Source organism: Giraffa tippelskirchi, chromosome 2 (assembly GCF_054371585.1).
Source record: "Giraffa tippelskirchi isolate mGirTip1 chromosome 2, T2T-mGirTip1v1.2.pri, whole genome shotgun sequence".
NCBI lineage: Eukaryota > Metazoa > Chordata > Mammalia > Artiodactyla > Giraffidae > Giraffa > Giraffa tippelskirchi.
In genome coordinates, this window is record NC_137276.1 from 215,219,610 (window position 1) to 215,242,488 (window position 22,879).

A 22,879-nucleotide genomic window follows, 5' to 3' on the forward strand; every position below is an offset into this window, starting at 1 on the left:
AGATGGTTGGATGGCATCACCGACTCAGTGGACATGGGTTTGGGTAAACCCCGGGAGTTTGTGATGAACTGGGAGGCCTGGCGGGCTGTGATTCATGGGATCGCAAAGAGTCGGACATGACTGAGTGACTGAACTGAACTGAAAGAATAACTGAGGCAAAAATTCTCCATTATGGTAATAAAAGTTAAAAAATTATGTTTATTTTTTTTCAAACCTGTTGTAAACTTCTGCAGAAAGGAGTAAGAGAATTTTCTCTCTTCCAAAAAAAGCTATCTTGTCTTGTTTCTGGTTTTAACTGTTTAGACAATAAAAGTTGAATATCAAGTGGGAAACTTTGGGAATTTCCTTACATTTACAGATTTATCTGAGGAGATTAAGAGCAGGTGAAATTTGGAATGATCGGTTCTATCCTAGACAAGCTTTGTGATTGCTCATGGCTATCTGATGTTTTCCGAGTTTGTGATAACCTGAACAGTTTCATGTTAGATGGATGATACAGCAGTTCTACACCAAGGGAGTACTTGTCTCTTTACACTGAATGATCCATGGAGAAAAAACCCATGGAGAGATCTGGAGTTTAAGAGAGTGAAGAGAGTATGGCTAAAATTTCATCTCACTTTAGACCTTTGCTAAACCTAATTAGTTTGTAAATATTAATATGTAATTTATCTTGCTCCAAGAGTTCTAAATATTCTGCAGCCTCTGCTTCTCTTGACAGACAAAGGTAGGAAGTGACAATCTGTTTTCTGAACAAAAAAAAATATATTTTGTTCAACTTCTTTTAATAAAACTCGATTGCTTTCTTAAAGAGAGAATACGAATCACATTTTTCTCTCTAGTAATATCATTTCCATACTTGTAAAAATAATGTTTAAAAAGTTCCTATTTTCCTTTCATTTGTCAGTTAAAATGTCACTGTTTTTTTTTAATGTATCTCAACACTTTATTGCATGTATTTACTGTACTCTTTAATGGCCGTTTATAAAACACAGTTATATTTAAATCAATCAGAAACATTACATTAGTGAGAGAAACCAGCATTTTTATAGAACTTGCCCTTGTTGCCATGTCAAAGGAGAATTCATGGTTGTTTATAATTTTCAGAAGAATTTCATTATGGTTTCTAAATCAGCATGAATATAACTATGAAAGACTTAAATGTTTGCCATTTCCTTAGAGAACTTTTAGTGGTTTGTAATCTAGACCTACTTTCACCTAATTTTTGAGTTTGAATTTTCAATAAATTATAGAGAAAGAACCCATCCCACACCTTAGTTTGTGGTTCTGTTATTCTATTGTATGGGCACATTTGGGGAAAGAAAGTCTTTTATTAACTAACTTTGTAATTTGAGGGGCTCTATTATAGAGTACACAGTCTTTGTATTTCAAGTGGTGGTTTGCTTTCAAGCCCTACCTTGTATATTCAGAAACCCCATGTTTGGTAATACGTCAGTAAATTATGGACAATTGAACATATATATCCTCTCATTTAAGAAAGGCAAGTCAAATTATAGACGCAGGCTTTGCCTTCCCTGAATCTTTACCTTTCCCTCTCTTTAAATGAGACCCAACTTATGGAGTTCTTTCAATTTCACACAGTAATCTTTATGTTCACACAATGTTAATAAGCCTCATAATAAGGGTTATTTGTACCAAAATCTTTAGAGTCAGAACTCAAAAACAGACTGACTTCTTGTATATAAACTTTGTAAAACTGGCTTTGATAGATTTACTTCCATGTCGCTCCCCTATAATTTGGAAAGTCCTCTATAAAAGGCCTCCCCCTCCGCATTACCTTTAGCCCAGTGTTGTAATAACTGCTCACCATCATTGTACCCTTGTTGCTTCTCTCCTCCACAAATTGCTCTGCTGTGAAATTCAATTATTAGAAAAGAGTCTTAGCACAGAAAACAAAAATATTAATAAGAGAAACATAGATAAAATCAATTATGAATTGATCATCCTGTGATTCAAGAAGTGAGTCTTCCTCTGGCAGAAGTAGAGAGGCACTCAAAGTGCCTCACAATCTCTATGAAATATGAGAGGAAGAGGAATGCTGACAGCCCAAGCCAGAAAGAGCTTTTACTAGAATTATCCAAATCATTCAAGTAGAATCGGAGCTACCTTTTTTTATGTGTGTAGTTATGGGGTGGGTAGTGGGAGATGCACTTCAAGTATTTAATCCAAGTAATATCAACTTTTTCCTTAATTTGATATGCTCTGATTCTTTGATAGCACTATTGTTATTCATTTTTAATCTAAAAAGATGAATAGTCTGACCTCCAGGCTTCTGAATAAATGAAGAATTTTATTTGGAATTAAAATTGTGTGATTTAAATTCTGTTGCTTTTATTGTTTGTGTAAAGACAAACAACTGAATATAAGCATTACCAGCTCCTCACAGCTGAGTTAGTCAATCTTGTAATTTTAAAACCATGGTAAAGGATTACCCTGGTGGTCCAGTGGTTAAGACTCCATGCTTCCCCTGCAGGGGGTATGGATTGCTGGCCAGGGAACCAAAAATAAATAAATAAATAATAAAACAATGGTAAGCAGCTGCATCTTTACATCATAGAATATGGAGAGCATATCACATACCAAAGTTGTCTGTAGCAGTAAAAGCATCTATGGCAGACTCTCCTATATTCTTGTGTAGTATACTCTGTATATAGATTATATGTGTAAATGTTTATAAGTATCACCATGACTGTAGCCCACCAGGCTCCTCTGTCCATGGTGTTCTCCAGGCAAGAATACTAGAGTGGGTAGTATCCCCTTAGCCAGGGGTCTTCCCCACCAGGGATTAAATCTGGGTCTCCTGCATTGCAGGCAGATTCTTTACCATCTGAGCCACCTGGGAAGCCCAATCTACACCTACTTCCAACTAATTTTTTATACTTTTGTTTCTGTAAAACTTAATAAAAGTGTTTTGATTTAGAAGTTGAGAAAAAAAAAACAAACAAACTCAGCCCTAAGACTTGGTTGAACCTCAGTCAGTGGTGGAATCAGATCCAGAGCCATGGGACGTCCTTCACACATCTAAAGCCTGCATCACTAAGTGTCTTAATACAAATGTTATTACAACCTGGCTAGTTCCTACACTAGTCTCTCTTAAGTCTCCATGTTACAAACACAAACTACTCTGTGACAGTACTGATTGTCCAAGGGCCCATGCATTTTTGCTACAACCCCTGAAAACTAAACTCACTTTTATAAAGCGTTAATCTCTGCAGATCTGGCTTACTTTGATTTTGAACGTGTTAGTTGCTCAGTCATGTCCGACTCTTTGCAAATCTCATGGACTGTAGACTCTGTCATGGAATTCTCTAGGCAGAATACTGGAGTGGGCCACCATTCCCTTCTCCAGGGTATCTTCCTTACCCAGGGATCGAACCCGGGTATCCTGTATTGCAGGCAGATTCTTTTTCAACTGAGCCACTAGGGAAGTCCCACTGTGATTTTAAATTTGCTATATTTTCAGTTTATTAAATGATAAATTTTTAACTTTTAAATTCCTTCTTATGCAGATGTTGAGCAGAAGCTTTCTCTCTTAAACTCAGTGGGATTCCAAGTTCTTAGCATTTCAGCTGCCTAACTCTTAGCTTGAGTCCTTCTCCTTTTCCATTATCTCCATGACCAGTTTCATCTCCCACTAACTATTTCTCTATTGCAAATGAATTATTTTTCTTGGGCTGATATTTCTCTGAAACCAGCTCACCAGCCAACTGTGTTTGGGTTTCCTAAAAAACCTGTCAGAAATAACTGAATTCAAGTCTGAATTTCCGATTTATCCTTGCAGCTTCTAATCAGTTGGATTTCCCTGCTAATCAGTTTTTTCTCAGTTGGCCTCCTTTAACTTTGACACCATGTGTTTTCATCCAAGGTTTTCACAAGGCTATGTGCTCTCTAAAGCAAGTACAGTTTTCTTACCCAGTAGAGAAAATGAGAAACAAAAATGGGAATTTCATTATGGAAAATGTATTCTTTTGAATGATTTTGAAATATCTATCTGGTTGATATCTGAACCATATTTTTGCCATTAACGTTTAAATGGTATAGATGATATTATTGGAGAAAAGAAGGGAGCACAAGGAAGTATCAAATTCTTTAAGTATATTCATTCAATATAAAATGAAAAATGTCATCTAGTGAATATACATTATAATGTAATTATCAGAAACAAGTTAATAAATTATATTGGAATTTTATTCAGTTTGTCTCATCTTCAGTCATTGTTCATGTTAATCAATAGTCTTACAGATATGTGCCTGATTACTTATGATTTAATCTTTTATGATTGATTATATTTTCTATTATGAATTGATCATTTGACTTTGAGGTTTCCCAAGTGGCATAGCAATAAAGAATCCACCTGCAATGCAGGAGACACAGGAGATGCAGGTTCAAGCCCTGAGTTGGGAGGAAGTCCTGTATTCTTGCCCAGAGAAGGCAATTGAACCCCACTCCAGTACTCTTGCCTGGAAAATTCCATGGACGGAGGAGCCTGGTAGGCTGCAGTCCATGGGGTCTCGAAGAGTCAGACACGACTGAGTGACTTCACTTTCACTTTTCACTTTCATGCATTGGAGAAGGAAATGGCAACCCACTCCAGTGTTCTTGCCTGGAGAATCCCAGGGACGGGGGAGCCTGGTGATCTGCCATCTATGGGGTCGCACAGAGTTGGACAAGGCTGAAGCAACTTAGCAGCAGCAGTAGCAGCAGCCTATATTCTTGCCAGGAAAATCCCATGGAAAAATCCCATGGACAAAGGAGGCTGGCAGGCTACAGTCCATAGGGTCACAGAATCAGACATGACTGAGCGACTGAGCACATTTGACTGCACATTTGACTTAAAGTTATTATGTAAACCAAACATAACTTCCTTAGGATGGTTCATCAAGGCATTGCCATGTCTACTTTTTAATTTTTACCCTGTTTAGCAAAAGCAGTAAGGATAGAGGTAACTATGGAATTTTATTAGTTCCACCCAATGTATTTGTAAAGATGCAAAATTTTGAAATCTGCAAATGTATTTAAAACCTTCTGGCAAATTAAAAGGACTATCATGACCCAGGGAATATTTCTAATAAAATTTTATATGCCTGTACTTTTTCAGATTCTTTCTTCTCCTTTGTATTGTGTTATATCCAGGGCTGGTATGGTAAATACTCAAGAAGAAATTCAAAGAGAAATATGAGAGATGACAGGCTTCAAGCTAGCATTAAAATAATTTGATGTGATTTGAGATTATCAAGCAAATGATCCACTTTTACAACACTGGCTGAGTGACACTTCTTTGACATGACTCAAACACCTTATACTGGAGATCAGACTTCTAAATATTGAATTCCATATCTCCACTAAATTCTGTAGCACTCATCTATTTATTGATTGATATTGAATATTTTATTGTGGTTTGTGTATAAGAGGTTGGAGCAAGTCAGTCTGAGGTTCAAAGAGAATATTAGTTTCGATGATTTATTCACAAGTAATATTTATAATGAAGGACTATGAATGATGCAGCATCTCTCTGTTCTGTGGATTTCTGGTATAACATGAGGTTTGCTGGGAGTGGGTGTATTATGATTTGAAACATCCTAACATGAAAGTACAAGATATAGATCATTAAATACACATCTTAGCTTTCATTAAAGTAGACAAAATATTTGAGATCCGTTCAGTAAAGATGTTTTATTTAAATCCTTTTTATTCTTGAATATTGAGAAAAATGAAAGAAAAATGTTTTATTTTCTACTTTGTGAATGTAAGTACCATGAAAGGAACTATTAATTTTCTCCTTTGAAAGTTATTGCATCTGGATAAAAAGTTAAAATAGAGATGAAGAAGACAATTGTCCACAAATCATTTTCCACTTATGTATAGCTCTTACGCTTTTCAGATATTTCATGGAAAGATTAATTCAGTGATACTATTCCACTCAACTTTATAATAGTTTGATTTGTTTTACTGATTAACATTTATTAATCATAGGCATATTTTTTTTTTCTTTTAGCAATGGTTGTTTTGAGCAACCTGGAACCAAATACAACTTATGAAATCAGGGTTGCAGCTGTAAATGGAAAAGGACAAGGAGACTATAGTAAAATAGAAATTTTCCAAACATTACCAGTCCGTAAGTAATCTGTGTTTTGCTCTCTGTTGTCATTCTCTTTCTTGCAACTTAAATGGGATACTAAAATGCAGGGAGACATTTCAACACTTTGAGAAGGTGAATTATGTCTTTGTTGAAGTGGTTCAGAACATGGTGGCATCTCAGACTTACAAAAAATAACTTTGTTCTGAAGCAAGGGGAAAAAAGTGCACTGCAATATATACAGTAAATTTGTTCCAATCAGGAAAGTGTCTTACTTTTTCAGTCTGATTAGTTAGTTTGTAGTGCTCAGATCTCTGTTCAAAGAGAGAGTAGAAAAGTATCTGTGCAACAAATTTAACATTCTAGATTTTGCTGAAGCATGACCATTGCCTATATTCCATGGGTTACATAGACCCTAAGTGTGAGAAAAAGACACCACTAAATTAATTCACTGCAATGATGACTGCAGAAGAAGAATAACAACGGAACCCTCTTTCTCATTACTATCCTGTTTTAGAGTGTTTAACTGAATTTACATAAAATTAGATAAATTTTAAATAGTATAGATTTCCTTTATGTTGAATAAAAAGTTAAAAATATGAGAAAATTGAGTGTGACAGAGCAAACACCATTATATAATCTTTGCATTAGTTCAGTTCAGTTGCTCAGTTGTGTCCGACTCTTTGCAACCTCTTGGACTACTGTACATCAGACTTCCCTGTCCATCACAAACTCCCAGATCCTACTCAAGCTCATGTCCATAGAGGCAGTGATGCCATCCAACCATCTCATCCTCTGTTGTCCCCTTCTCCTCCTGCCTTCAATCTTTCCCAGCATCAGGATCTTTACCAATAAATGAGTCAGTTCTTTGCATCAGGTGGCCAAAGTATTGGAGTTTCAGCTTCAGCATGGGTCCTTCCAATGAACATTCAGGACTGATTTCCTTTAGGATGGACTGGTTGGATCTCATTGCAGTCCAAGGGACTCTCAAGAGTCTTTTCCAGCACCACAGTTCAAAAGCATCAATTCTTCTAACATCCATACATGACGACTGGAAAAACCATAGCTTTGACTAGATAGACATTTGCTGGCTAAGTAATGTCTATGTTTTTAAAATTCTACCTAGGTTGGTCATAGCATTTTTCCAAGGAACAACTGTCTTTCATTTTCATGGCTTTAGTCACCATCTGCAGTGATTTTGGAGCCCCCCAAAATAAGATCTCTCACTGTTTTCATTGTTTCCCCATGAAGTGAGGGGATCAGATGCCACGATCTTGGTTTTCTGAATGTTGAGTTTTAAGCCAACTTTTTCACTCTCCTTTTTCACTTTCACCCAGAGGCTCTTTAGTTCTTCTTCACTTTCTGCCATAAGGGTGGTGTCATCTGCATATCTGAGGTTATTCATATTTCTCCCGGCAATCTTGATTCCATCTTGTGCTTCATCCAGTCCAGCATTTCTCATGATGTACTCTGCATATAAGTTAAATAATCAGGGTGACAATATACACTCTAGACATACTCCTTTCTCAATTTATATACAGATTTCAAAGGAGGCAGGTCAGGTGGTCTGGTATTCCCATCTCTTTAAGAATTTTCCACAGTTTGTTGTGATCCTCATGGTCAAAGGACTTGGTGTAGTCAATAAAGCATAAGTAGATATTTTTTTCTGGAAATCTCTCACTTTTTCGATGATCCAAAGGATGTTGGCAGTTTGATCTCTGGTTCCTCTGCCTTTTCGAAATGCAACTTGAACATCTGGAATTTCCTGGTTCACATACTGTTGAAGCCTGGCTTGGAGGATTTTGAACATTACTTTGCTAGTGTGTGAGATGAGTGCAACTGTGCGGTAGTTTGAACATTCTTTGGCATTGCCTTTCTTTGGGATTGGAATGAGAATAGACCTTTTCCAGCCCTGTGGCCACTGCTGAATTTTCCAAATTTGCTGGCATATTGAGTGCAACACTTTCACAACATCATCTTTTAGGATTTGAAATGGCTCAACTGGAATTCCATCACCTCCACTAGCTTTGTTCAAATTCATGTTTCCTAAGGGCCCCTTGACTTCACATTCCTGGATATCTGGCTCTAGTTGAGTGATCACACCATCATGGTTATCTGTGTCATGAAGATCTTTTTTTGTATAGTACTTCTGTGTATTCTTGCCCCCTCTTCTTAATATCTTTTGCTTCTGTTAGGTCTATACCTTTTCTGTCCTTTATTATGCCCATCTTTGCATGAAAAGTTCCCTTATCTATAATTTTCTTGAAGTGATCTCTAGTCTTTCCCATTCTATTGTTTTCCTCTATTGCTTGCACTGATCACTGAAGAAGGCTTTCTTATCTCTCCTTGCTATTCTTTGGAACTTTGCATTCAAATGGGTATATCTTTCCTTTTCTCCTTTACCTTTTGCTTCTCTTCTTTTCTCAGCTATTTGTAAGGCCTCCTCAGACAACCATTTTTCCTCTTTGCATTTCTTTTTCTTGGGGGTGGTCTGATCCCTGTCTCCTGTACAATGTCACAAACCTCCGTCCATAGTTCTTCAGGCACTCTATCAGATCTAATCCTTTGTATCTATTTGTCACTTCTACTGTATGATCGTAAGGGATTTGATTTAGGTCATACCTGAATGGTCTAGTGGTTTTCCCTACTTTCTTCAATTTAAGTATGAATTTGGCAATAAAGAGTTCATGATCTGAGCCACAGTCAGCTCCTGGTCTTGTTCTTGCTGATTGTATAGAGCTTCTGCATCTTTGGCTGCAAACAATATAATCAATCTGATTTCAGTATTGACCATCTGGTGATGGCCATGTGTAGCTTCTTCTCTTGTGTTATTGGAAGAGAGTGTTTGGCATGACAATCTATGCAATGCTCTGCCTATTATATACTTATGTTAGGGCAGTCAAATTGACTGCAATAATTGTCTTAATTTATGACCAAGTCTTTTCTGTTGGTTATCATAAAATATCAGATATGTTGTCTATTCTCCATTCCTGATGCCAGAGTCTTTTTCAGTGCCTCTTTTTCACCAGGACCACTGCAAATAGATCTTGACTCAAAACCCCACCTCCTGACTAAAATGACCTTAGAATGACTTAACCTCATTAAATAGAGAGCTATCCTTTCTCTGCTTATAATCTTCAGCAACCCCACTCTTCATATTTAGTCTTTCTAATATTCTCTTATTGAATCCTTTTAAGATGTTATTGTACATTTTTTTTACAGAAGTTTAAATTTATATACAGAAAACATAGTATGTTAGCAGCATATAAATCATCTCATATCATAGTATATTCACACTAATGCTAATACTCTTCCACTTCTGTGGATCTCTGTTCATATTAAAAATATTATATTTATTATAAGACCATCTTCATGTGAAGAATAACACCAAAGTTAGTATTTTCATGAAGTGAGAATTTTAAAAAATTTTTGAAACCCATGTGTTGTTTGGGTACTATAAAATTTCTTTATTCAAATTTATATCTAGCTTAAAAATATCCATTAAAGGAGATGACAAATTGCTAATATATTATATTTCCTGGTAGGTATATATTTTAGATAGCTTGATGACTTAATATGTTTATATAATACATATTTACAAATGTTTACAACATAAATTTATATTAGAAAAATAAATGATAAACATGCCATCAATACAAGATATAAAGCTTAAGGCTTGTATAATGCAGTGAGTTCTATTCTTAGAGCATTTGCTCATCATTATAAATGATTCTGAGATTTCACAATTTTGGCATGATACTTCTAGATTTATGAATGTTGCTGTTTCTCAGATGGATATAAAGAGGACCAAAAGTTATATCACAACAAAGGACAAATAGAAAATGGTAAACACAGGATGATGTTATACATTTTGTTATATGACTGTGTTTTTTTATTAAAATGCAGTATTTCTACCTCTATGAAGTGTGTACAAATATCAAGAATGTTCTATTGCTTATATAGGTGAACCGAGTCCTCCATCCATACATGGACAGCCAAGCAGTGGGAAGAGCTTTAAGCTAAGTATCACCAAACAGGATGATGGTGGAGCCCCTATCTTAGAATACATTGTGAAATATAGAAGTGTAAGTACCCTGTTTATTATCGTTTTGCACAGTGTTTTCAAATTGCATTAAATTTGTGTAAATTCATAGATACATCAGAAGTAAATGCATATTAAATACACTGTTGTTAAACAATGTAAACATTTCTCATAGGAATTCAAATGCTAATTTTCCATTGCTGAAATTCATCATTATATATTATAGAATGTTTGCTTGTTTTCGTAAAACCTAAGCATAATCAAAATAACATGATGTTCATGTTGTGATTTCTAAATCACATGTTGTTCATTTCTTGCCATGGTATTCATCTTGTGATTTCTAAACTTAGTGACTTTTCAGAAATGAGATATCATTTTTCCCTTTCTTTCTGAGTTTAGCAGAATATTTCACCTTCCAGTCTACTTGATTTTAGTAACTTCAAACTAAGCTATCTTTTCAATTTTAGTTACTTTAGGTAGGATTAAGAAATCACACCTCAAAATTACTTCATAATTAATTTTTATGAATTATTAAATTTTTATTGACTCAATGTACAATACTATTTAAATGGATTATAAAAAATAAATCACGCTAATCAACATTTAACAAATAATGGCCACATTTAACTTGAGAAAGAGGGAATAGATTTCTTCAAGTTTAATTACCACTAACTAATATGGGATTTTGGACAACTCAAAGCTGCCGTGGGACTTGTTGTCTATATAGGGAATGAAGGATCTCTTGTTTTACAGAATGATGGAAAAGTCACCTGATAGACTCTACCTTCATCTGAAATATAACACCAAACTTCACTAGAGGTGATTTCTGTTAACAGCTTTACTATAAGAACCGCTGAGTATTTAGTGTGGAATATGTTAAAAATGGAACACAATTTTATATTAAATTCTGTGAAGTTTATTTACTAATGGTTATTATTATTCCTGGCTCAGTGGTAAAGAATCCACCTAAGGCAGGAGATGCAGATTCAATCCCTGGGTCGGAAAGGTCCCCTGGAGAAGGAAATGGCAACCCACTCCAGTATTCTTGCCTGGAGAATCCCATGGACAGAGGATCCTGGTGGACTACAGTTCATGGGGTCGCAAAAAGTCAGACATGACTTAATGACTAAACAGCAACATGATTATCCTCATAATAGCATATCAATTCTATTTATTTTTTTCCTTTTTTACCCTTTCAAAATTCACTTTGGTGTGTTTAGTAAGTTCCCTTAAGCCTATTTCCTTTTCAAATACATGTGCTGCTATCATTTTTAATTCACATACATCTTTTTATATTTATATCACCTACTCATTTCTTGTAATTTTTGAAGTGTAACACCAAATTTAAAAGTTTATCTAGCTTCCAGTTGGCATGATGACATTTTTGTATTTGCTTTATGGTGTCAGTGTAATGTGCTCTTACAAAATTATCCCCCCTTTTTGGCTACATCAGGCATACTTTGGAAATTTAGATGATTGTATTATTTTTAATTTAATTTTCTACCTTCTGTCTTACTAATGTTTATGATTAGCTTCATAATGTCTCAACTTCATGCTTATGTTTACTGAACTTATTACTACTTTCCAAGTGCATTATATTTTAGAAAACAGTGCAAATGTTCCTTAATAGTAGGTAGATGAATTTTTAACTATTTTCCCACAAATCCACAATTTTCTAAGTTATAATATTGTTGCTTTTAAATTCAAACATCTAAATTTTGAAGGGTAGGGAAAAAGGGAGTTTAATTTTGAGTGGCTTATGTCAATATTTAATTTTAGACCTCAGTTCAACCTTTTAAATGTCTGATTGATATCCCCTTCCCAGGACCTCTCTCTGTTGCAGGTTTCATGCTGGGGATGATGAACAGCTATGTGTGTCTTATGGCTAATCTGCTATGGAGGCTCCATGCTCCCATTCCAAAACAACTCTGAATAGCTCTCTTGTTTCTCTCTGATTTTGATGGTATCTTAGTAGTCAAGCCCAGTTTTTTGGTTATTCTTACTTGGCCATCTGGAAACTCTTTGAAAGTGAAACAGTCTCTCTGTAAGGGTCACAGGCTTAAAAGAAATTAGTGGAATTAAACTGGGAGAAAAGAACTTGAATGCAGATTGTGGCCAACCATTGTACCCAGAAAAATTTATGATGCAAAATACAGATGGACGGTAAGAACTTATAGATAACCTCAATAAAATCCCATGATGAACTCAGAAATTCAGTAAGTTGTAAAAATATGTTTAAAGTACTCTGTGTATGTGTAATTTCTACCTAAAACTAAAAGCTATGCTTGGCTGTCTAAAGAGTTGATATTCGAAAAAGCACAAATGTTTTATTGAGTTTAACCAGAATCATTAATTCCAATTGACGATAGCAAATGTGATTTCAGATTATATCTTTTCTTCATCTATTAGTGGCTTTTTATTACATAGCTTGTATATTTGAGGAATAATATGATTTTGTTCAGCTATACAGTCAAACATACAAATTGCTTTTCCTTATGTTCTTTCATCCTTAGCATGCTGGCTTTTGTCTTCATATAGATTATATTGTATACTAAGATGTTGGCCGCACATCTCCATTTAGAACATGAAGAAAGCAAAAGGAAGAAAAGGAGCAACAAGCTGTTTAAGATGAATTTGTTTTTCCAGCAAATTCTACACAGTTTTCAAAAGCTCCATCAAGCAGAATTAGAATTATGTCTCATTAGATAGAATATGGCTTATGACTATCACTAAATGAAATGTATTATATCTGGGAGGTGGGTCAGCTAAGCATTGGCATCTTCAACATACTGTTAATTACCTTTCTCATTATAAAGGCTATATTAATCTGCTACCATAACAACATGATACAGACCAAGTGGCTTTAGCAACACAGATGTGTTTTCTCACAGTTATGGAGTCTGGAAGTCCAAGATCAAGGTGTCAGTAGGTTCATTTTTCCTGAGGCTTATCTCCTTGGCTTGGTAATTGGCTACCTTCTTGTTGTGTTTTCACATGGCCTTTTTTTTCCTGTGTGCACACATCTCTAGTGTTTCTTCCTCTTTTTATGAAAATATAAGTCCTTTTGGATTAGGACTCCATCCTAAGGACCTTATGTAAGCTTAATTACCTCTTTAAAGGCTACATTTCCTAATAGAATCACATGGGGACTAGAACTTTAACATATTAATATGAGGGGGTATACATAATTTAGTCTATAGCCATGCTGTCTGTCATAAATCCTATATATCTAAAAAGACACACTATTGGCACTTTGGGTGCATGACAGTGGGCCATCCAGAACTCAACCACCCACTACAGTATGTGTAGCATCTCCCAACCCCACTTACTCCATTGCAAGTATTTGAAACCAAAAATGTTCATTAGAGTATTACTATATCTGTACACTTACAGAGAGACTGTTTCACTTTCAAAGAGTTTCCAGATGGCCAAGTAAGAATAACCAAAAAACGGACTTGACTACTAAGATACCATCAGAATGAGAGAAACAAGTGAGCTATTCAGAGTTGTTTTGGAATAGGGGCGTGGAGCCTCCATAGCAGATTAGCCATAAGACACACATAGCTGTCCATCATCCTTAGCATGAAACCTGCAACAGAGAGAGATCCTGGGAAGGGGATATCAATCAGAAATTTAAGAGGTTGAACTGAGGTCTAAAATTAAATGTTGTCAACCAATAAGATTCACAAAATGAAAATAGACATTCAAAGGGAAATATATATATATATATATATTTGAAAATATAAATTGCCATTTAAAATGCTGCCAAAATGTATTGTCCTTTCCTTAATGTAGATTAGAATTAGTTTTGTGAGAAGTTATGTGTGAAACATACATGGACACAAATAAGTATAGTATTAAGTATAATAAGACTAGAAAATTTTTAGAGATTCAAATTTACTGTGGTCATCAAGGTATTTTACCTTTATACATAGTTGATGTGACTCAGATTGAGATTTGAGCAACACAAGTTTTTTGTTTTTTTTTTCTTTCAGTAAATTTCTAGCTTCCATTATTTTTCACTTTTTCCTCACCCAACCCCCAACCAACCTAGTATTAACAATGTCCTGCTTTTGCCTATTTACTCAATATGTAAGTTTACTTTGACAATAAAAGAAAGTTTTAGTTCTTCCTCAATTCCATCTCATTTCTCATAGCCATACCTTTCATCACCATATACTTACTCTTTTTTTAAATTAGTTTATTTATCTATTTTTTAACTTTACAATATTGTATTTGTTTTGCCATACATTGACGTGAATCCACCATGGATGTACATGTTTTCCCCTTCCATACTTACTCTTAATTTTCACTGTCCAACGGGTTATAACTACCAAAATTCATAGGTCTCTTTTTAAAGATCATAATTGAAATGATTGTTAGCATAATTTTAACAAAGCAATAATTGACTAATAATAGATTACTGGGTTACTACACTAAAGCCTGCTGGTGTTTTAGCAGACAACACTACTTTATTAAGGAAATTGGGCTTCTATGGTAAGATTTGTAAAAGTAATTCCTCACACCCTTTGTATTACAAGGAAGGTATTGCTAACTTTTAGATCAAAAAAAAAAAAAAAACCAGAAAAATATATAATCATATATAAAATGACATTTTCTGACAGTTTTAAATGGACACACTGAAACTTACAGAATTTGAATTACTTAGTCATGAGTGTCAATGGGGAACAAAACATGAATCTATAGTCAGAAACAATTTTGCAACAGTAAGGGCTGAATTTAAATATGCCTACAGAGATTATATTGACTCCTCAACCACTCTCCTCTCTTAACTCAGCTTGCCTATCTACTTTGCCTCCAAATACAGCCATTCTGATTCACATCATCTTTACCAAATCATTTAGTGGCATACCTTGTATGGGTTTCCCAGGTGACGCAGAGGTAAAGAATCTGCCTGCCAATGAAGGAGACTCCAGAAATGTAAAGTTTTGATCCCTGAGTTGAGAAGATACCCTGGAGAAGGAAATGGCAATCCACTCCAGTATTCTTGCCTGGAGAATTCCATGGACAGAAGAGCCTGGCACACTACAGTCCATGGGGTTACAAAGAGTCAGACAGGACTGAGTAGTGACTGACAATGCACACATGCCTTGTACTTCAAAACACTAATATAATCTCCATATCCCTGTTTTTCTTTCCCTCCCTTTACCACCTCCTCCATCCTGCATATATCATACTCTGCAGGTCCAATCGCAAATTCAAAATTTCAGTATAAAGTTATATTCATGTGGTTAAACAATATTCCATCTTCAGAAGAAATAATTTTCTCCACATTTTCTTTCTCAAAGGTCACTTTTCATGTTAAAAACTTACATGTTCAAAATAAGGTCACTAAATGTGTAGCAGTATTTGCCTTGACATTTGCACTTGTATTGAAATAATAACTATTTTAAAAATAGCTTAGTTATCTCTTTTCTTTGTATGATTCCAAGCCATTTCATCTACTAATATTAGTTCCTCAAAATGAATGAATTCCACAATGGAGTAAAGAGCAGTTGAACAACTTGAAATTTTATTTAGCTATATGCAATGGATTTTTTAATTGGACAGCCTATAGGGAAATTAAATAGGTAAATTCAGAAAGTAAGGAACATGTTTATGATTTTTACTTGATTGCTTCTTTGACCCTACCTTTCAACTCTCCTGTGCACAGGACTATGTGTTTTATAATCTAGGAACAACACAATGCATATAGTACATACCTTATGTAAGTGCTGACTTATAGAAGATATCATATCTGAGTATTTACACCTGCCTTTCACTGGAACAGGAAGACCAATAATATTGTAATATACAGAATGTTTAACATCCTATAGATAATGAATCAAGAAACATATTACTATATATTGTCTTCTAGTAGATAGAGGGGGCTTCCCTGGTGGTTTAGATGGTAAAGAATCTGCCTGCAATGCAGGAGACTTGGTTGGGTTTGATCCCTGGGTTGTGATGATCTCCTGGAGAAACTTGTGGCTACTCACCACACAACTTTGTTCAGTGGCCTATTAAGAAGACAGAATTTATTAGAACAGAACTAGGGTAATAAAAACAGATAGATGTCTCCATGGACCCTTTGTGAAAATTGACATCTCTAATAAGTCAGTGAGATTAAACAATATATTTGGAAAATAAAGACAAACATTAATGTCACGATCTGTATAGAAAAATTAAGCAGTCATTTCATGTACAGAATATTTTTACCTACTTCACATTGTAGTGTTAATAAAACTCTACATAATTTAATAAGTGTTTTTTATATACTTTCATCAGTTTTTCACTTTTCAAACTGGATGATAGGTATCAGATCCTAACTATCACTTAATTTTGGTAAATTAAAAAAATTGCCTGAGCTAAGAATGGTTATATAAAATTCATAGCATAACATCAATTTTGAGGAATATACTTTGGGGACCAGCGACACTGCTCTAGCATAGGTTTCTAGGTCATAATTGACCTTCTTAAGCCTGACTAAGTATCTCAATGGCCATAGGGGAAAAAAGATAATTTTGAAAAAAGTATTAAAATAATAAATAAGTAGAATTGAGATTTTACTATTGAGAGAAGTTATTTTGTAATCAATCGTAAATAGTTTGCTAATAACTAATTTGTAGATTTAATTATATTTAGGTATGTATATTGGCATTTATTTAAAGCCATACAGTTACATTTTGAAATATTTTCAACCATTGAATAGCTATGGACATTAAAGTGTCCTAAACTTTTTTGGGTATTTTTTTCTTTGCTACTAGTGAAAATAATGATTTGTAATCACCCTTGTATTGATAGCATCAAATAGACTTGTTGTCTGAATAAATAAGTACATTGATGACTCGATGAATAAGTTGGTCTATGTTGTGATATTATAAATGATCCTGTATCTAGATTAATAAATACAAGAAATACTAAATATAAGGGTAAAAAACTTTCACTGTGTGAATTTTTGTGAAATGTGAGAACATAGAAGGTGATGAATAGGAAAAATTAGAACTTATTTTTCCCTCAAGATGTACCTGGATGATGGAGAGTAGGAATACATAAAGTAGAGTCCAATTTAAAAAAATTCACCAAGCTTCAGTACCTGAAAGAAAGGCAATTTAAATCAGCTATAATAATACTTAAAAGGGGGTTAGAACCTGAAACTCTCCTAAAAACTTCCAAACCTTACATCTTTCCCAGTCACAGTGGAATGTGTATGTATTTGTGTGTGTGTGTGTGTGTGTGTCTATAAATTATCCAGATTGCTAATTCACCTCTCATATTCAGAGCATCAAGCAGAACTTCAGAAGATTCTGAGCCTTCTATAAGTCATACAAGTACCAGGAAGTCCAGGAGTCCAAAGATGCCTTGCACGAGAACACAAAATCTTAAATTGAAACACATTGGAATCACAGGAACTTTAATATTAATCGTTAGTAGGAGCTCACCGCAACTGTTGGCCTTCCCTTTCAAAATTATTCAGCTTTTATTTAAGATGATATTGACCTTATATATTCTGAGACTTTGAAAAGAAACTTAGTGGATTTCTCATTATGAATAAAAACAGTCAAGGAATAGCAAGTCAAGTCCATAAATAACAAAGCCAAGACCCTCTCTATCTCTCCTTCAATCACCTCTCTATACAGATGATGGCAAATCTTTCCCTAAATATTAATATTTTTACAGAGAATTAAGTAGTGTTCCCTGTGCTCTACAGTAGTTTCTTATTATATTATATATTTTGTATGTAGTAGTGCCTGTATGACAATCCCATCTCCCAATTTATCCCTCTCTCCTCCTTTATGCCCCTCATAACCATAAGCTGTTTTCTACATCAGTGACTTACAATTTTTAAATAGATTTACTTGCACTATCTTTTAGATTCCATATATAAGCGATATCATAGGAGATGTCTCTTTTTCTATCTGAACTATTCACTCAGTATGATAATATCTAAATCTATCCATGTTGCTGCAAATGGCATTAATTCATTCTTTTTTTATGGCTGAGTAATATCCCACTGTGTATATGTACCACATCTTTGGGCTTCCCAGGTGGCACAGTGGTAAAGAATCCACCTTCCAATGCAGGATACACAAGACACGTGGGTTCAATCCCTAGGTAGGGAAGATCCTCTGGAGTAGGAAATGGCAACTCACTCCCATATTCTTGCCTGGGAAATTGCATGGAAAGAAGAGCCTGGCGGGCCACAGTCCATGGGGTAGGAAACAGACAGACACAATAGAGAGAGTGAGCACACACACCAAATCTTTATTCTCTGTTGATGGACGTTTAGGTTGCTTCTATGTGCTGGATATTATGAATAGTGCTGTGGTGAACTTTAAGGTGCATATATCTTTTCAAATTATGTGTTTCTTCTGATATATGCCCAGAAGGGGGATTGATGGATGACATCGTAGCTGTATTTTTAGTTTTTTAAGGGATCTTTGTACTGTTCTCCCAATTGGCTTTACCAATTTGCATTCCCACTGAAAGTATAGCTAAGCTCTCTTTTTTCCACACCCTTACCAGCATTCATTGTTTGTAGCTTTTTTTTTTTTTAATGATGGCCATTGTGACCAGTGTTAGGTGATGCTTCCTTGTAACAAAGAAGAAATAAAAAAATGTTTAGAAAGAAATTACAACGAAAGAAATGACAACAGGACTATACAAAATCTATGTTGTTATTCAGCTGCTAAGTGGTGTCCAACTCTTTGAAACACCATGGACGGCAGCACACCAGGTTTTCCTGTTCTTTACCATTTCTCAGAGTTTGTTCAAACTCATGTCCATTTAGTCAGTGATGCCATCGACCATACCACCCTTTGTCATCTCTTTCTCCACCTGCCCTCACTCTTTCCTACCATCAGGGTGTTTTCCAGTGAGTCAACTCTTTGCATCAGGTGGCCAAACTATTGGAGCTTCAGCTTTGGTGTCAGTCCTTTCAATGAATATTCAGGACTGATTTCCTTTAGGATCAACTGGTTTGATCTCCGTGCAGTCCAAAGTACTCTCAAGAGTCTTCTCCAGCACCACAATTCAAAAACATCAATTCTTCAACATTCAGCATTCTTTATAGTCCAACCCTTTCATCTGTTAGTGACTGCTGGAAAAACCATAAGTTCAGTTCAGTCGCTCATTCGTGTCCGACTCTTTGCGACCCCAATAACGGCAGCACACCAGGCCTCCCTGTCCATCACCAACTCCTGGAGTTTACCCAGAATCATGTCCATTGAGTCTGTGATGCCATCCAACCATCTCATCCTTTGTCATCCCCTTCTCCTCCTGCCCTCAATCTTTTCCCAGCACCCAGGTCTTTTCAAATGAGTCAGCTCTTTGCATCAGGTGGCCAAAGTATTAGAGTTTCAGCTTCAACATCAGTCCTTCCAATGAACACCCAGGACTGATCTCCTTTAGGATGAACTGGTTGGATCTCCTTGCAGTCCAAGGGACTCTCAAGAGTCTCTTCCAACACCACAGGTCAAAAGCATCAATTCTTCGGTGCTCAGCTTTCTTCACAGTCCAACTCTCACATCCATACATGACTACTGGAAAAACCATAGCCTTGACTAGACAGACCTTTGTTGGCAAAGTAATGTCTCTGCTTTTTAATATGCTGTCTAGGTTGATCATAACTTTCCTTCCAAGTAGTAAGCGTCTTTTAATTTCATGGCTGCAGTCACCATCTGCAGTGATTTTGGAGCCCCCCAGAATAAATTCAGCCACTGTTTCAACTGTTTCCCCATCTATTTGCCATGAAGTGATGGGACCGGATGCCACGATCTTAGTTTTCTGAATGTTGAGCTTTAAGCCAACTTTTTCACTCTCCTCTTTAATCTTCATCAAGATTCTCTTTAGTTCTTCTTTGCTTTCTGCCATAAGGGTGGTATCATCTGCATATCTGAGGTTATTGGTATTTCTCCCAGCAATCTTGGTTCCAGCCTGTGAGTCATCCAGCCCAACATTTTGCATGATGCACTCTGCAAAGAAGTTAAATAAGCAGGGTGACAATATACAGCCTTGATGTACTCCTTTTCCTATTTGGAACCAGTCTGTTGTTCCATGTCCAGTTCTAACTGTTGCTTCTTGACCTGCATACAGGTTTCTCAGGAGGCAGGTTAGGTGTTCTGGTATTCCCATCTCTTTAAAAATGTCCACAGTTTATGTGATCCACACAGTCAGAGGCTTTAACATTGTCAATGAAGCAGAAGTAGAAGTTTTTCTGGAATTCCCTTGCTTTTTCTGTGATCCAAAGGATATTGGCAATTTGATCTCGAGTTCCTCTCCCTTTTCTAAATCCAGCTTGTACATCTGTAAGTTCTTGATTCACATACTGTTGAAGCCTAGCTTGAGATATTTTGAGCATTACATTTTTAGCATGTGTAATGAGCACACTTGTTCAGTAGTTTGAATGTTCTTTGGTTGCTCTTCTTTGGAATTAGAATGAAAACTGACTTTTTCCAATCCTTTGGCCACTGCTGAGATTTCCACATTTGCCTGTATATTGAGTATACCACTTTACCAGCATCATCTTTTAGGATTTGAAATAGCTCAGCTGGTATTCCATAACCTCCACTAACTTTGGTCTTAGTAATGCTTCCTAAGGCCCACTTGACTTCACATTCTAGGATGTCTGCCTCTAGGTGAATGACCACACCATTGTGGTTATCTGGGTCATTAATATCTTTTTTTATATAGTTCTGTATATCCTTGCCACCACTTCTTAATCTTTTCCTCTTCTGTTAGGTCTTTGCCGTTTCTGTCCTTTATTTTTCCCATCTTTGATAGAAATATTCCCTTGGTATCTCTAATTTTATTGAAGAGATTCAAGATTTTCCCATTCTACTGTTTTCCTCTGTTTCCTTGCATTTTTCACTAAGAAGGCTTTCTTATCTCTCCTTGCTGTTCTTTGAAACTCTGAAATCAGTTGGTTATTCAAAATTTATTTGACACAGCAAAGGTGGTTCTAAGAGGGAAGTTTATTGCAATACAATCTTACCTCAGGAAATAAGAAATCTCTCAATTAAGCAACCTAACCTTACTGCTAAAGCAATTAGAGAAAGTAGAACAAGCAAACCCAAAGTTAGTAGAAGGAAAGAAATCATAAAGATCAGAGCAGAAATAAATGAAATAGAGATAAGAAAACAATAGCAAATACCAATGAAACTAAAAGCCAGTTCCTTTAGAAGATAAATTAAATCAATATATCTTTGGCCGTACTCATCAAAAAAAAAAAAAAGAAAGAAAGAAAGAAAGGGGGGTGGAGAGGGGGAAGGGGAAAAGACTCAAATCAATAAAATTAGAAAATGAAAAGGGAGACGTTACAACTGATATCTATTTACTGATATTATGATTTTAGAATAACTTTTAAAGAGTCCCCTTAACTGTCATATGGCTCTGCTGCCTATGATTTGACAAAAAGGATTGCTTAAGAGAAGCTGTATCAAAGTAAAATGACCATTTTTTTTTAGTAGCTGTCCTTCAATTTTTAATTGGCTTATTAATAATAGCTCTATTCAGGAAATCATCTCATTAAATTACCTACGGGAATGTTTTGCAACTAGATTATCTTAAATTGTTCCCTTGGCATTTAAATTTTGTAAATCAGGCACTCTACAAAGGCATAAATGAGATGTTGATGCCTAGGGGAGTATTTGGTAACACCCACTTTATATTTTCCCTATTCCCTAGGAATAGCAATTAAGGGATTAAAAAACCTCCTTGTCTAATGGTGAATGGAAAATGAAATTGATTTAAATTGGGAAAAATATTAGAGCTCCTTTTGGTTCCTTTAGGCCATCAGTCCCACTATCTAAAATGATGGAAGGGCTTTTAATTCATTATATTTAGAGCCTCAACAATTGAGAGTTAAGTGATTGGTGATTTAAAAGTCTATCAGTCTGTCTTGGACTGATCTGGAAGTTTCACTTCAAATGCTCAATTCTCAGAAATATTTTTGGAAGATTACCTAAAGGATATGAAGCCTATTCATCCTTCTGAATAATAATCTGTATCCTGGGGTAATCCAGATATCAGCTGCTGGCTTATTTTCTGGCTCTTTCTCCTGCATCTCCATTCAGATCCAAAACAAAACTCAACTCTGAATTTCCACACAAATACTGACTTTCACCAATATTTCATAATTAAATAGAATTTATACTGTATTATTGGGTAAGGGGATGCCCACTGGGGCTAGTCTCTACCGCTTTGTGTAACCTTTTTCCTTATCTAACTCTTCAGTCTTCCTACTTCTCACCTTGTCCTCTCTGATTATGTGTGTACGTACAATTTATAATGTATCAAATATTTTATATGTATTTTATGTGTCTGTATATATATGTTTGTGTTTATAGGTCATGTATCATATATGATCTAAAATTACTTGTGAGTGGAGATTTTCGTAGCTTTTTTTTTTTTTTGGTCAATACCTATAACAATAAATGTATAGTGGCTATTTTTGCATCTCCTAGTGGTTCTGCATCTTTCTGAGGTTTTCAATCATTGTGCCTATTTTTGCAATTTAAACCTTCTGTGAAGGAATCACATCTTCATTAACTCAGTGAGCAAGAATGAAAAGGAACTAGAATTTCTTATTTCCTATTAAGTTGACATTACCTCCCCCAAGAAAACCTTCCTGGTTCCTGGACTCTCTTAATCCTTCCTGTTATTAATATATACTCACAAAACACCTTGTTTTTCAGACTTCATATCCTCCTTCTGTGCTGGTTTGTAAACTCTGAAATAAGTGT

General features: G+C 35.4%; 1 protein-coding gene across 2 annotated transcripts in view; it reads left to right on the forward strand.

Moving 5' to 3' along the window:
- NCAM2 (neural cell adhesion molecule 2) overlaps nt 1-22,879 on the forward strand; it is a 522,399-nt gene that overhangs the window by 451,583 nt on the left and 47,937 nt on the right. For both annotated transcript variants that reach the window (XM_081573615.1, XM_081573614.1), the window contains exons 13-14: nt 6,014-6,133; nt 10,058-10,179. In XM_081573615.1, the coding sequence (XP_081429741.1) occupies nt 6,014-6,133; nt 10,058-10,179 (242 nt within the window). The remainder of the gene's footprint in view (nt 1-6,013; nt 6,134-10,057; nt 10,180-22,879) is intronic.